The following is a 16,790-nucleotide window of genomic DNA, read 5'->3' on the forward strand; positions in this document are numbered from 1 at the left end:
CTAACCACTGAGCCATGACGGGAACTCCAAGATTACGTACATTTTAAGCTTGAAATGAAATAAATACCTACATAAGTAGACACAAAGGCAATTCTCATAACTGTAAGCATAGATGCTGTATTTAATGCTTAAAATGTAAAAACAACTTTAAGAACATTTTTCACATAAATTCAGAGTTGGCCAAAGCATATACTTAAAAATATGTTTGCTGAATTCAAGTAAATTTTCATCAAAGGTTAACTTGACAGATTTAAAATCTCTCATTTGGGCTTGCTTAGAAAACACACAATTACCCTACATAAAATAGTCAAATGAACACTTGAGGCGGGAGGAGGGGAAAAGTCTTCAATAATGGCTTCAGGCCCTTAATTATAAAAAATAAAGAAAACAAAATCTGAAACTAGTGCGCTTTCCAGAGGCTTGTAGGCTTGGCCTGGCAGTACAGAACCTGGAGCTGATTAGCCTCACCCTCGCAAATGCACGTCACAGCAGCAATGAGGAAACGTTCGGGGTTTGCAGACAGAGGATGTTAATTTCATCCACCGAGAACAACGCGTAAAATGAGGACAGAGGGAAAGCCAAGAAGCTTGAAGCATTCAGTCCAGTTTTTCTCTTCTTCATGGTTTTAGGACCACAAGATGCATTCTTTCTTTGACTTCTTGGTGACGCTGGGTCGGGCTGTCTCCAGGCCCAGCCTAGGGAGAGCAGAATGTACCTTCACTTGCAGGGAGTTGGTCCTAAGTTTGCTATATTTCGGTCAAATTATTTGATAACAGAAAGACTGAAGGGAAAGGGAGTTTCCTTGGTTATTTTAAAACCATCTGAGTTGTGACTCTGATCACTCATATGACAGCTTATAAATCAAGAGCAAAAAAGTAAATTTCTAAATATTATGATAATGACCCATTTCAAATTTTAATTATCTATGCAGACAACAATTGTGCACGGTACTTTTAAATTCAGAAAATAAGCAAAACAGAACAGTTTAATTTAAAAACAGGGCTCGTTACCTGTGGTAGGAGAATCCGTCTGGTTCATAACATGAAAACTGAGTTATTTAAAGGATAATCATCAGTGCTTTGTGGGACAGAGCTACAAAAGACCTCTGAGTTTAATGGCCACAAGCACATCTGAGGCCTTTAATTAATCTCAAGAACTGTTTCTTGTAAATACTCTGCAAAGCACATTGAGTTGCTTAGCCAGTAAGTTCCAAGAGAACTAAAACATTTTTCTGTTTTCTCCTGAATGTGGCTGCTTTCAGACAGTCTCAAATTCAGGCGCTGGATGAGGGAGGGGGAGAGCTGGGGGGAGCTGGGGTGAGAGGAACAGAAGGCGTAAAGAATGATAATGTGGAAACTGCTGTGGCAAAGGCCTGATGTGATTAGGCCACTGGAGTTCTGATAAGAGTGGCCGTTGGGGAGCCTGGGGGACACAGACAGGGCAGGGTTCCCCTCAGATGCACATCAACTCAATGTCCAGGAGGTCAGGGACCCAGCTTCAGTGCCGCTTCCCTGATGGGTGAAGGATAGACAGCATGACCTTTACAGCTGGACAGGGGATGAGGACCCTAGGGGATGAGCGATTAGGCATCTGACCTTCCAGGTTACTTTCCAGTCTGAGAGCTGAGTGTGTGGCTCCTCCTGAGGAGGGATGTTCTGCTGGCCTGGCTCCAGCAGACCAAGCCTGAATGGCCAGGGGTGGGAGGTGGGGTGGTCTTCCCATGTGCCCACTACTCCTTACACCTCTCCTCAGACTCGCGGCCAAGAATTAGTCACTCCGAACCGTTTCATTAAATCCAGCGGGCAGGACCACTACACAGCCGAGGAAATGTAGGTACGGAGAGATTCAGTGAAGGGTGGACAGGGAGGCAACGATGGGATCGAGAGGAAAACACACAATTTCTGGATCCTTACTTGAGATGCTGGCAACGGGCACGATGAGCTAAACTACAGATGCAAAACTTTCCCCTCATTCTGATGAGGGGGGTAGTGGGTAATACTGGTAATGCTAGAAAATATCAGAGTTTTTTTTCAACACTGAGAATTCAAAACATTTACTGCTGTGAGTTTTGGAAACAAGGAATGGTAGTTCAAGTTTTGAGGTAGGGAAGCAGAGGGACCAAAAGAATGTTTACTCTGTTTTCTAGAAAAAAAAGTTTTATGAAGTGCTCTTTCCAGGGGAAGACATAATTATTATTTTCTGCTGGGAAACATTCTGGCTAGTTTACAGTAAGGGTCTGATATAACATGGGAAGAGTTTAAACCCTATACACTTAAAAGCTTGCTAACACATATTTTCCTGTTGAGGCTGTGGTAATGTTTATCCTCCATTTAGATAGAGTAAGGTCAGAAATGTGTTGGGCAGGAGCACCCTGTTACTGAAGCAGCAGAACATTAAAGAGAATTTTAAGAAAGCAAAGCAAGTGAGCAAACAAACAAACTCAACCCACCCTTAATCTTACTACTCAAAGTAAGTAAATATTTTCATTTGGGGGAATAATCTTTCTGTCTGTGTATGTGTGTCTGCACTTGGATGAGTGAATACATGCACAAAAGTGTATATATATAAATATGAACATAGTTGCAATGATACGAAAAGTATTATGATGTTTTAGAGTCTGAGAGACACTTTAAGAAAGACTACCATGCATTCCTACTTCTAGATGACATATTAAATTATTTCCAACTTTCGGTTTATACTCCATGTGACAGAGATTATGCCAGAAATAAATCACTGAAATATGTTTTCATAAGACATGCTATTGTTTTACTGTTTTGTTTTTGGCTGCACCCACACCACAGCAGCAACCCGAGGCACAGCAGTGACAATGCCAGAACCATGACCTGCTGAGCCACCAGGGAACTCCAAAAAACACATCATTGTAATTGTTCAAGTAATCCACAACTCCAATGTAGTAGCAAACGCTGTGTTGTCTAGCTTTTGAGACCACAGGCCACACAAAATTATTTTTCTGGAGTCATTTTACTTTTTATATAGAGTAATATAAAAATTTAGTAACAATATAAAGTACAGAATGTTCACATGCTGCATAGACCTGAGAAGTGAGTTTTAGATTCTGCTTCTAAAAAAACCTTTGTAGGTACAGCATGAATATTCTATTGGTTACTCCCGGAATTTTTCCTGGGAGCACCACAGACAGGCCATGGCTGCCATGGTGCACACTGGTGCTGGTCCCGAGAATTTTTTTGACAGATAATATGCTGAGATGGAAAATCTTTTTCTTGTTCCACCTAAAAAAGCTTTGTTTTTGAGAATGGGCATTATGTAGCTTTTATTGTCACAAAGTCTAGTTCTGGACATGGAGAAAAGAAGGTTCTTGAGTCCTCCGAACTCCAAATCTAAACTCTTTAAATATCTAACCATAAATCAGCTCTTTTCTCAAGAGATGAAAACACAATGGTACCCTGCGCAACAGGGGAGCTTCACAAAAGTACTTTTTTTTTCTTTTCATTTTGGCAATGTTCTGGTCTCCAATGATATTTTTGAATTGAACTCTGGCATTTATTAGATGAAAATGACCAAACTGACTGTTTCCTTCTTTTTTTTTTTTTTTTTTTTTTTGCTTGAGATTATCACCATACAAAAGTCACTAATTTTAATGTTCAATCTGATGACTTGTGCTGTTTGCATATAATCATGTATGACTTGTGCTGTTTGCATATAATCATGTAACCACCACCACCATCAAGACATCAATGAGAAGTTCCTCTTAACCCTTTCCCCTTGATTCCTTGCCCTGTCCCCCTGGCCCAAGGCAGCTACTGATCTGTTTTTGGCCACAATTTTGTCTTTTCTAGCATTTTACTGATTTCTAATTATCTAATTTAGCTTTAATGGTTTTAATGTTTTAAAATTACTAAGACTTGTTCAATGGCTCAGAATATAGTCTATCTTGCTAAATGTGCCATGTGCATTCAAAAAGAATGAATTCTGCAATTATTGGGTGAGATGTTCTATGAATATCAATCAAATCAAAGTGATCTTCTATGCGTTTGCTGATTCTTTTCTGTCTAGTTGTTTTACTACTTGCTGGGAGGAGGAAGTTAAAATCTCCAAAATAATAGTGGAATGGTCTGCTTTTCTCTTTTTAATTCTGCCAATATTTTGCTTCATGATTTTTGAAGCTCTGTCATTGGTGGATATACATTTATAGTTATCATGTCTTTTTTTCTTGTTGCACTGTCCTTTTGATTATTTTGACGTATCCCCTTCAGCTTAGGTTTTACTTTGAAATTTGTAATAGCTGGCGTTAACAAAGCCACTTTAACCTTCTTATGCTGTTTTCATGGTACTTCCTTTTCCTTCCATCATTTGCTTTCAACCCATCTATGCTTTTATATTTAAAAGCACACGCTTTGCAAAGAGTACAGAATTGGGTCTTATTTTAACCATTCTGACAATCCCTGCCTTTTAATGAATATTCAGTGTGTTAATATTTAATGTAATTATTGATATGCTTAGGTTGGTCTATCATCTTATTTTTTGTTTTCTATTTGAATCCTCTGTTTTGTTCCTTTGCTCCACCTTTCCTACCTAGGGAGGGGGGAAGGGTAATTATATTTTTTAGATTTCTATTTTAATTTTCTGTTGTTTTTTTCAGCTGTTGTTTTTGTATATTTAAAAAAGTAATGGCTATCCTGGGACTGTAATACATACATATCCTTAACTTTTCACAAATTACAGATAATAATTTATTGCTTCATGTAAAATACAGAGTGTTATACAGGACCATATCACACAGAACTATATTCATCCTCTCTTGTCCTTTATGCTATAGTTGTGTGTGTGATACATTTACATACATTATAAATCCTACAAGATTATGTGATAACCCTAGTTTTAAGAATTTACATAGTTTACTTAAAAATTAAGAGAAAGAACATCAAAATCATAAAATGTGGGGAGGGAAAGTAAGAAAATCTAGACTTTTTTTTTAGAATTTGAACCTATATGCCTAATCAGGCTAAAACAAGCAGATATAGGAAGGGGTTAACATACTTGAAAAACAGGGCAACCACAAATCAAAACCAAACAGTATATTCACGAAAACTATAAAGAAGATGAAACAAGCATAAAATAAAAGGAAATCACCCAACCCAAAAAAGAAAAGAACAAAGGAGAAACTTATAATCAACTGGAAAACAAGGCTTAAAATGGCAATGAATACATATTTATCAATAATTACCTAATATGTCAATGGACTGAATACTCCAATCAAAAGACAAAGAGTGGCAGACTGGATAAAAAAACAAAAGCCTACAATATACTGCATATAAGAGACTCACCTTAGGGCAAAGGACACATATAAATTCAAAGTAAGGGGATGGAAAAATATATATCATGTAAATGGAAAAAAGAGGAAAGCAGGAGTTGCAATACTCATATCAGATAGGATAGACTTTAAAACAAAGTCCATAAAGAAAGACAACGAAGGAAATCATTTAATGATAAAAGGATCAATTCCAGATGAGGATATTACAATTGTTCCTATATATGCCCCTAATATAGGAGCACCCAAATATATACAACAAATACTAACAGACATAAAAGGAAATCGATGGGAATACAATAATAGTAGATTTGAACACTCCACTCACATCAATGGACAGATCAACTAGTCAGAAAGTCAGTAAGACAACAGAGATCTTAAATGACGCAACAGAACAGTTAAGACTTAATTGATATTTTCAGGACATTACACCCCAAAAAATCAGAATATACATTCTTTTCAAGTGCACATGGAACATCCTCAAGGACTCACCACATACTGGGGCCAAAAACTAACCTCAACAAATTTAAGAGTATAGAAATTAGTTCAAACATCCCCCTAACAACAATGGCATGAAACTAGAAATTAAGCACAGGAAAAGAAATGAGAAAAAAATGACTACACAGAGACTAAACAACATAATACTATAAATATATATATAGTATTATATATATATATTTATGGGTCAGTGAGGAAATCAAAAAGGAAATTAAAAAATACCTCAAAACAAATGATAATGAAAACACAACCATTTAAAAGCTATGGGATGCTGCAAAAGTAGTTCATAGTTCATAGTGATACAAGCCCTCCTCAAAAAAGAAGAAAAATCTCAAATCAACAACTTAACCTACCACCTAGAAAAATTAGAACAAACAAAACTTAAAGTCAACAGAAGGAAGGAAATCATAAAGATGAGAGAGGAAATCAGTAAAATAGAGATTCAAAAAGAAAAAAAAAAAGGGAAAAAAATCAATAAAATCAAGTGCTGGTTCTTTGAAAGGGTAAACAAAATTAACAAACCTCTGGCCAGACTCACCAAAAAGAGGAGAGAAAGAACTCAAACAAAACAAGAAATGAAAAAGGAGAAATCTCAATGGATACTGCAGAAATACAAAAAACCATAAGAGAATAATCGTATGCCAACATATTTGACAACCTAGAAGAAATGGAAAACCTTCTAGAGACACACAGCCTGCCAAAACTGAGTCAAGAGAAAATAGATCATTTAAACAGACTGATCACTAGAAATGAAATTGACTATGTAATAAAAATATTCCCTACAAACAAAGCTCCAGGACCAGATGGCTTCACAGGTGAATTCTACCAAACATACAAAGAAAAACTTACACCCATCCTCCTTAAACTTTTCTAAAAGGCTGAAGAAAAAGGAACACTTCCAAAGATATTCTATGAAGCCACCACCACCCTAATACCAAAACCAAAGATACTACCAAAAAAAGAAAATTATAGGCCAGTATCTTTGATGAATATAGATGCAAAAATTCTCAATAAAATTTTAGTCAATTGCATCCAACTACACATAAAAAAGATCATACACCACGACCAAGTGGGATTCATCCCAAGTTCACAAGCATGGTTCAACACACAGAAATCAACGTCATACACCACATTAGCAAAAGAAAAGTGAAAAACACATGATCATCTCAATAGATGCAGAAAAAGCATTTGATGAAAATCCAACATCCATTCATGATAAAATCTCTTACCAAAGTGGGTATGGAGGAAACACATCTTAACATAATAAAAGCCATTTATGACAAACCCAGTCAATATAATACCCAAAAAAGAAAAACTGAAAGCCTTCCTGCTAAAATATAGAATGAAACAAGGATGGCCACTCTCACCACTTTTATTCAACATAGTATTGGAAATCCTAGCCAGAGCAATCAGACAAACAAAAGAAATGAAATGTATCCAAACTGGAAGAGCAGGTGACATGAGACTATATACAGAAAACCCTAAGGACTCCACACAAAAACTACCTGAACTGATAGAATTCAGCAAAGTAGCAGGACATAAGATTAACTTTCAGAAATTAGCTGCATTTCTGTATATTAACAATGAAACATTAGAAAAGGAATATTAAAAATGCAATGCCTTTTTAAAATCACACCTTCCAAAAATTAAATACCTAGGAACAACCTTGACCAAGGAGGTGAAAGACTTATATGTTGAGAACTATAAAACATTAACCAAGGAAATTAAAGAGGATGCAAAGAAATGGAAAGATATTCCATGTTCCCGGATTGGAAGAATTAATATCATTAAAATGGCCATATTACCCAAAGCAGATTTAATGCAATCCCTGTTAAAATACCCATGACATTCTTTACAGAACTAGAATAAACAATCCAAAATTTATATGGACCCATAAAAGACCCAGAATTGCCAAAGCAATTCTGAGGATAGAAAACAAGCAGAAGGCATAACTCTCCCAGACTTCTGGCAATATTACAAAGCTACAGTAATCAAGACGGTGTGGTACTGGTACAAAAATAGACATACAGATCAATGGAACAGAATAGAGAGTTCAGACACAAACCCAGGCACCTATGGTCAATTAGTCTTCAAAAAAGGAGGCAAGAATATAAAATGGGGAAAAGACAGGCTTTTCAGCAAATGGTGTTGGGAAAACCTGACCTACATGTAAATCAATGAAACTAGAGCACAGCCTCACACCAGGAATAAAAATAAACTCAAAATGGCTTAAAGACTTAAACACAAGACAAGATACCATAAAACTCCTAGAAGAGAACATAGGCAAAACATTCTCTGATATTAACCATACAAATGTTTTCTTAGGTCAGTCTCCCAAAGCAACAGAAATAAAATAAACCAATGGGGCCCAACTAAACTCAAAAGCTTTTGTGCAGCAAAGGAAACAAACCATTTTTAAAAAAATCTATGGAATGGGAGAAAATAGTTGCAAATGATGCAACTGACAAGGGCTTAATCTCCAAAATACACAAACAACTTATACAACTCAACAGCAAAAAAACAAATGACCCAATTGAAAAATGGGCAAAAGACCTAAATAGACATTTCTCCAAAGAAGACATATGAATGGCCAACAGGCACATAAAAAAATGCTCAACATCACTAATTATCAGAGAAAGGCAAATAAAACCTACAATGAGGTACCACCTCATACCAGTCAGAATGGCTATCATTAATAAGTCTACAAATAACAAACACTGGAGAGGGTGTAGAGAAACGGGAACTTCACTGTTGCTGGGAATGTAAACTGCTACAACCACAATGGAAAACAGTATGGAGTTAACTCAGAAAACTAAATATAGAACTATCATTTGATCCAGCAGTCCCATTTCTGGGCATCTATCTGGACAAAACTTTCCTTGAAAAAGATACATGCACCCCTATGTTCATTGCAGCACTATTCACAATAGCTAAGACATGGAGACAACCTAAATATCCATTGACAGATGAATGGATTAAGATGTGTGTACATATATACAATGGAATACCAGCCAGCCATAAAAAAGGACAAAATAATGCCATTTGCAGCAACATGGATGGAACTAGAAATTCTCATACTAAGTGAAATAAGTCAGAAAGAGAAAGACAAATACCATATGATATATGTGGAATCTAAAATATGGCACAAATGAACCTATCTAGGGAAAAGAAACAAACTTGTGGATATAGAGAACAGACTTGTTCTCAATCCCAACTTGGTGCGTTGCCAAGGGGGAGGGAGAAGGAGTGGAATGGACTGGGAATTTGGGGTTAGTAGATGCAAACTATTGCATTTGGAGTGGATAAGCAATGAGATCCTGCTGTACAGCACAGGGAACTATATCCAATCACTTGTGATGGAACATGACAGAAGATATGAGAAAAAGAATACATACATACATATATATATGTATATATATATATATATATATATATACACATATATATATGTATAACTGGGTCACTGTGCAGAAATTGACAGAACATTGTAAATCAACTACAATAAAAATAAATTAAAAAAATTTAAGAGAAAAAGGCTAAACAAAAAAGGGTGCTGGAAGGAAGAGAATAGAGACAGAATAAATGAGTATTTTGCATTTATCTAGATACCTGACATTTCTGGTAAACATTCATTCTTTCTGAAAATCTGAATTTCCATCTGGTATTATTTCCAATTCAGCCCCAAAGGACTTTCTTAGCATTTTTTTTTATAATAAAAGTATTCTGGCAACAAATTCTCTTAGTTTTCATTTATGTGATAATCTTATTTTGTTTTCGTTCTCGAATGATCTGTTCATTGGATACAGAATTCTGGATTGACTATTGTTTTCCTTTCACACTTGGAAGACTTTGTTCCATTCTCTTCAGTATTCTACAGTTTCTGGTAAGAAGTGAATGTTAATTGTATTGTTGTTCCCTGCTATGTATCATGCCATTTTATCACTGGCTTTCAACAGTTTTGACAATAATGTGCCTTGATGTGGGATTATTTGTGTTTATTCTGCTTAGTATTAGCATCTTGTATGTGCAAACTACTGACTTTTTTTAAGTGTCATTATTTCTCAGCTGAGCCGAGTCATGTCTGCTGAGATTCCATGCATTGAAAACATGTTTCATGCACTGAAAACACTGAGCAGAGTTATAGTAACTGCTTTTAAATCCTTGTCTGTTAGTTCCAACATCTGGTTTGTTTTGGGGTTGAACTCAACTGATTTTACATAGAGAATGTGTTCTATTTTCTTGGTTCCTTGGATGTTAGGAAATTCTGGAATGCTTCCTGAATGGTATTAAGTTGTGGAGATTCTCATCTGGGCTTGAACTGCAAACTCTACATTTTCAGTAGCAGCACCAGTTTCTGTTCATACCTTTTGTCTTTAGCTGCGCCGTTTAAAGTTTAGTCTATGAATGCGTGGTTTAGTCAGAGGTGTGGGTAAACAGAGTTTAGGGGTCTCCTTCTCTGACTCCATCTATTCTAGGATTCCTCCACTATTTTCAGAGTCCATGGATTCTCAGCTTATTTTTTGGTTCTTCAGTCCAGAGAGGCTACAATTTTCTCCCTGTGCCTGATCTTTGCTGTATGTGCCATGGGATGCAATTAGGATCAGGCTAAATGACCTCGGAGACAGGAAGTCTATTTCCCATCCTTCATGTGAAAGTACATATGCTCCACCAGAGTTTTCTTGCATTTGTCCATTCTTCTGCATCTTTAGGGTGGCAAGTCTGGTCTTAGTTCAGAATTTTGGTGTTTGGCTAAGCTGCTCTGAGTCTGTTTCCCACATACGTTTCAGGGATCTGTCAGAGGTGTGGACAGATCCAGTTTAAGAGTTCCTCCTCTGGTTCTTCCCCTTCTGGATTCCTCTACTCTCTTTAGTCCTCACACTTTACCAGCCTCACTTCAGGGGTTCCCCAGGTCAGAAAAATTAAGAGTTTTTCCATGTGAATCCCTTGCTACCACACAGTCAACTACCTGGACTGTGCTTAACCCCAGGCTAGAAGCCATGGACATGGAAACTTACTTATATAGTCTCCTATCGCCATCTTCTTCTTCTTCTTTTTTTTGGTCTTTTTGTCTTTTTAGGGCTGCATGGAGGTTCCCAGGCTAGGGGTCTAATTGGAGCTACAGCTGCGGGCCTACACCAGAGCCACAGCAATGAAGGATCTGAGCTGCATCTTTGACCTACACCATAGCTCATGGCAATGCCAGATCCTTAACCCACTGAGCAAGGCCAGGGATCGAACCCTCAAACTCATGGTTCCTAGTCTGATTCACTTCTGCTGCGCCACACTTCTATTCACTCTCCAGTACCTACAGGTAGCTGTGTTTTGTATTATTTGTCTGGACTTTATAGTAGTGGGTGACTTCTAGTAGGGTCTTAGGCTGGGATACCTGGAAGTATTCTCAAGCTGATTTTCAACTCATTCAATAACATTTAATAAGTAGCTATTCTGAGCAAGGCAGCGTATTATGTTAAACGCTATGGCGGGGACATAAACATAGAAAATACAGCAAGAAACTTAAAATCAAATAAGATTTTAAGACATAAGACAGTATGAGAACTTTTTTCGGTAGCTTAAAACTGGAAATAATCTAAATGTTTACACTTAGTAAAATGCATAAATCATGGGCTATTTATACAATGTAATACTAATACATCAGTGGAAATGAACAAACTTTGTATGATAACACAAACAGCTCTCATAAGCAATATTGAGTAAAATAAGAAAGGTGTAAAAGAAAATAAACTGAATGGACAACCTAGAAGAAATAGATTCTTACAAGGTACAACCTACCAAATCTGAACCAGGAAGAAACAGAAAACATGAGTAGACTAATCACAAGCACTGAAATTGAAAATGTGATTGAAAAACGTCCAAAAAACAATAATATCCAGGACCTGATGGCTTCAGAGATGAATTCTATGAAACATTCACAGAAGAGTTAACACCTCTTCTTCTGAAACTCCTCCAAAAAACTGCAGAGGAAGAAACACTCCTGAGCTCATTCTATGAAGCCACCATCACCTTGATACCAAAACCAGAAAAAGATACTACAAGAAAAGAAAATTATAGGCCAATATCACTGATGAACATAGATGCAAAAATCTTCAACAAAATATTAGCAAACTGCCTCCAAATAAATATTAAAAAGATCATACACAATGATAAAGTAGGATTTATTTCTGGGATACAAGGACTCCAACATCCACAAATCTATCAGAGTAATATATCACAACAAGAAACTGAAAAATAAAAACCAAATGATCATCTCAATAGATGAAGAAAAAGCTTCTGACAAAATTCAACACCCATTCCTGATAAAAACTCTCCAGAGAATGGGCAAAGAGGAGAACTACCTCAATATAATAAAAGCCATTCATGACAAACCCACAGCTAACATCATTCTCAACAGTGAAAAACTGAAAGTATTTCTGCTAAGATCAGGACCAAGACAATGGTATTCAGTATAGTTTTGGAAGTCCTAGCTATGGCAATCAGAGCAGAAGAAATAAGAGAAATCTAAATTGGAAAAGAAGAAGTAAAATGATCACTCTTTGTCGATGACATGGTACTATAACTAGAAAATCCTAAAGACACTACCAGAAAACTGTTAGAGCTCATCAATGAATTTGGTAGAAGTTGCAGGATACAACATTAATATACAGTAATCAACTGTATTGCTATACCCTAACAATGAAAGATCAGACAGAGAAAATAGGGAAACAATCCCATTTACCCTTGCATCGAAAAGAATAAAATTCTTAGGAATAAACCTACCTAAAGAGACAAAAGACCTGTACCTGGAAAACTATAAGACGCTGATGAAAGAAATCAAACATAACACAAATAGATGGAAAGATATATCATGCTCTTGGATGGGAAGAATATAGTCAAAATGACAATACTACCTAAGGCAATCTACAGATTTAATGAAATCCCTATCAAATTACCAATGACATTCTTTATAGAACTGTAACAAAATATTTTAAAATTTGTATGGAAACACAAAAGATCCTGAATAGCCAGAGCAATAATGAAAAGAAAAAATGGAACTGGAGGAATCGGGCTCCCTGACTTCAGACCACACTACAAAGCTACAGTCATCAGAACAGTAAGGTACTGGCACAAAAACAGAAATACAAATCAATGGAACAGGACAGAAAGCCCAGAAATAAACCCAAGTACCTATGGTCAACTAATCTAAGTCAAAGGAGGCAAGAACATACAGTGGAAGAAAGATAGTCTCTTCAATAAGTGGTGCTGGGAAAACTGGACAGCTGCATGTAAAAGAATGAAATTAGAACATTCTCTAATACTATAAACAAAAATAAACTCAAAATGGATTAAAGACTGAAATGTAAGGCCAGATAATATAAAACTCCTAGAGGAAAACATACACAGAATGCCCTTTGACATAAATCACAGCAACATCTTATTTAATCCACCTCCTAAAATAATGAAAAGAAAGACAAATAAACCATTGGGACCTAACTATAGTAACTCAAAAGCTTTTGCACAGCAAAGGAAACCATTAAAAAAACAAAAAGACGACCCACAGAAGGGGACAAAATCTTTGTGAATGATGTAACCAACAAAGGCTTAATCTCCAAAATATACACACAATTGATACAACTCAACAGCAAAACCAAACGACAACAACAAAAAACAAAAAAAGAAAATAACTCAATTGAAAAATGGTCACAAGACCTAAATAGACTACAATGAGATACTACCTTACACCAGTTAGAGTGGCCATCATTAATAAGTCTCAAATAACGAATGCTGGAGAGGGTGTGGAGATCAGGGAAACTTCCTTCACTGTTGCTGGGAAAGTAAACTGGTATAACCACAATGGAAAACAATATAGAGGAACTCCAGAAAACTAAAAACTAAAAACAGAACTACCATATGATCCATCTATCCCACTCCTGGGCATCTATCTGGACAAAACTTCCACTGAAAAAGATACATGCAACCCTGTGTTCATGCAGCACTATTCACAATAGCCAAGACGTGGAATCAACCCAAATGTCCATTGACAGATGAATGGATTAAGAAGATATGGTGCATATACACAATGGAATACTACTCAACCATAAAAAAGAACAAAATAATGCCATTTGTAACATGGATGGAACTAGGGATTCTCATACTAAGGGAAGTAAGTCAGAAAGAGAAAGACAAACACCATAAGGTATCACTTACATGTGGAATCTAAAATGTGGCAGAAGTGATGTATCTATAAAACAAACAGATCATGGCAGACTTGTGCTTGCCAGGGGGAAGTGGGAGAGAGGGCGACTGATGGGGAATTTGGGGTGGGTAGATGCAGACTGTTACATTTAGAACAGATGGGTAATGAGGTCCTGCTCTACAGAACAGGCAGTTATGTCTGGTCTCTTGGGTTAGAACATGATGGAAAATGAAAAGAAAAAAAAAAAAAGAAACGTGTATGGGTGGCTGGGTCACTTTGCTGTACAGCAGAAATTGAAGGAACACTGTAAATCAACTATACTTTAATAAAAACATTTAAAAAAGAAAATAAACTGCATGATTCCACTTATAAAAAGTTTCAAAATGGGAAACCATATTGTTTGGGACTATACACACAGGTGGTAAAGTTATGAAGAAAAAAAGAAGGCAATTATCTTCAAGTTCAAGACAGTGTGTGTTTACAGGTGGACAGGGTACGTATACTGGGACTTCTGCACTCTTGGCAATGTTCCTTTTCTTGTTCTAAAGAGTGAGTACATGAATCTTAACTTTCTGGAGTTCCCGTCGTGGCGCAGTGGTTAACGAATCCGACTAGGAACCATGAGGTTGCGGGTTTGGTCCCTGCTCTTGCTCAGTGGGTTAACGATCCGGCATTGCCGTGAGCTGTGGTGTAGGTTGCAGACGCGGCTCGGATCCCGCATTGCTGTGGCTCTGGCATAGGCCGGTGGCTACAGCTCCGATTCAACCCCTAGCCTGGGAACCTCCATATGCCTCGGGAGCGGCCCAAGAAATAGCAACAACAACCGCAACAACAACCACAACAAAAGCCAAAAAAAAAAAAAAAAAAAAAAAAAAATCTTCACTTTCTCACGATTTAAAAAGTAAAAAAATAAAAAGGGTGAATTTATCAGTAGATGGGATCTTGATTACAATTCTAGGTATGATGCATGACTATGAACAAGTTACTATTCTTGTGATTCAATATACTTCTAAAAATGGGTCTAAAATACATTCCTTCCAATCTCATTTTAAGGCAAAAATATAATTTGATACTAAACACCAGTCTGGTTTAACTTAACTATTCCAGAGAAAAGCTGACTTTAAGCGCTTTTTGGAAACTGTTTCATATTTAAATGTAACAGGGTCCTTTCTATTTGAAAGATCACGTGAGAAATCATTTTGATGAGCAAAGATTCTTCCTGGACACAGCCAATTAGTCTATAATTTATTGTTTTTTAATGTTGGGGTTTTTACATACTAGATTTTCTTTAAGAAGAGCATATCTTTACAATCAAATAACTAGCACTGTATTTGTCAAAAATTAGGAAATCCCCCAAACTATTTGTCCAAATTCTTATTTCAAACTGTGCTTGAGTTAAAGACAATATCATTATTTCCAAGTTTCAAAATGGATTAGATCCCTACCAATTAGTGTTCATTGTCCAAGGTACTTCTTAGTGCTCTCAGAATTCCCAGGCAAGATTCCTATAAAGAACTGGGTGTGTTGAATTGACAGGAAAACAAAAATTGTTATGTTAGCCTATTAATTATCTCAAACTCACTGTTACATATCAACCGTATTCACATTCTTCATAGAACTATGTTAGAGTTTTAGGAGTTTGGATCTTCTAAAACCAACAAATGCTGGACAAAAAACTTCAACTCTGTGGCAAGATGCTTACCAGCTTCCCTGTGTGATTAGTTATGTGCCAATCACTGCCCCTCCCAACTTGCCCCAGAAATGAAAGCCATGATAAGGAAAGAGTTTTGCTTCCCTAAATGACCAACTTTGCTATGAGTAAGGAATTGTACTGGTGTTTAATAAGACAGTTTCTTTAAAAAGTCTTATATCACCTTAAAACTTTTCAGAAACTTTTGGCATATATGCTCAATTAAGAACATCCCTTCACAAAAAATCTACAAACAATAAATGCTGGAGAGGGTGTGGAAAAAAGTGAGCTATCCCGCATTGTTGGTGGGAATGGAAGCTGATGCAACCACTATGGAAAACAGTATGGAGTTTCCTTAAAAATCTCCCAGCAGGTGAGAGCCAAGAAGAGAATCCCTGAGAAATGATTAAAAATTTAGTGAGGCCAGTTTACATAGTAATTAACTTACTGATGAGGAGTACAAGGTCTTTGGACTAGGGCTTTGCAGCTATAAGAATGCATGAGTGTAGAACATTACAGGCTTAAAAAATGTATCTATTTCAGCAAAGTGACCAGGGCCTCTACTCTTATTCTCCTCTAGAATATTTTGAGAAGAGAGTTGACCTTGCAAGAGTCTATGGAGAGCTGTTCTCCAAAAGACAATGTTTACTTGAAGCAGCATCTGGGATCATCACTTAGTGATCAATGGCCTCCCTCTTTTCTCTTTCTCTTCCATTCAGCAAATATTAAAGTGCCCACCATGTGCCAGATATGACCTTCAGGTACATCTGTGAACAAAATGTTACAGATTCCTGACTTCCTGGAGCTCACATTATCTGAAAGAATAATAACAAGTGATTACATAGTGTGCTAGGTGATAAATGCTGTGGGAAAAGGAAACCTACAGTAGGATTAGGGGGATTGGGAGTGCTGAAATATAAACACCGAGGTCAGGGACGGCCTCACTGGCAGGGAGTCTTCGTTTGCTCATGTGGGTAAAGACTTGAAGGTGTGCAGATATCTGGGGGAGGGGAAGCAATTGAGGCAAGAAGGAGAAGCCAGAGCAGAGGCCCTAAGTATGGAGAGTGCTGGTGTGTCTGAGAGGATTATCTACTGCTGTGCTTCTTCTTCTTTTTTTGTCT

The 16,790-nt window shown here is 36.9% G+C and overlaps 1 protein-coding gene across 7 annotated transcripts in view; it reads right to left on the reverse strand.

Moving 5' to 3' along the window:
• The window catches only part of DYM (dymeclin), a 382,159-nt gene that overhangs the window by 33,754 nt on the left and 331,615 nt on the right, over positions 1-16,790 (reverse strand). The window contains exon 18 of one of the 7 annotated variants that reach the window (XM_021092915.1): positions 95-695. The exons of 5 other annotated variants lie outside the window; for them this stretch is intronic. In XM_021092915.1, coding sequence (XP_020948574.1) covers positions 618-695 — 78 coding nt within the window. In that variant the 3' untranslated portion in view covers positions 95-617. Of the gene's footprint in view, positions 1-94; positions 696-16,790 lie in introns of those variants that run through there. One more of the 7 variants, XM_021092944.1, reaches the window with a different exon arrangement.

The sequence above is a fragment of the Sus scrofa genome, chromosome 1, assembly GCF_000003025.6.
Source record: "Sus scrofa isolate TJ Tabasco breed Duroc chromosome 1, Sscrofa11.1, whole genome shotgun sequence".
NCBI lineage: Eukaryota > Metazoa > Chordata > Mammalia > Artiodactyla > Suidae > Sus > Sus scrofa.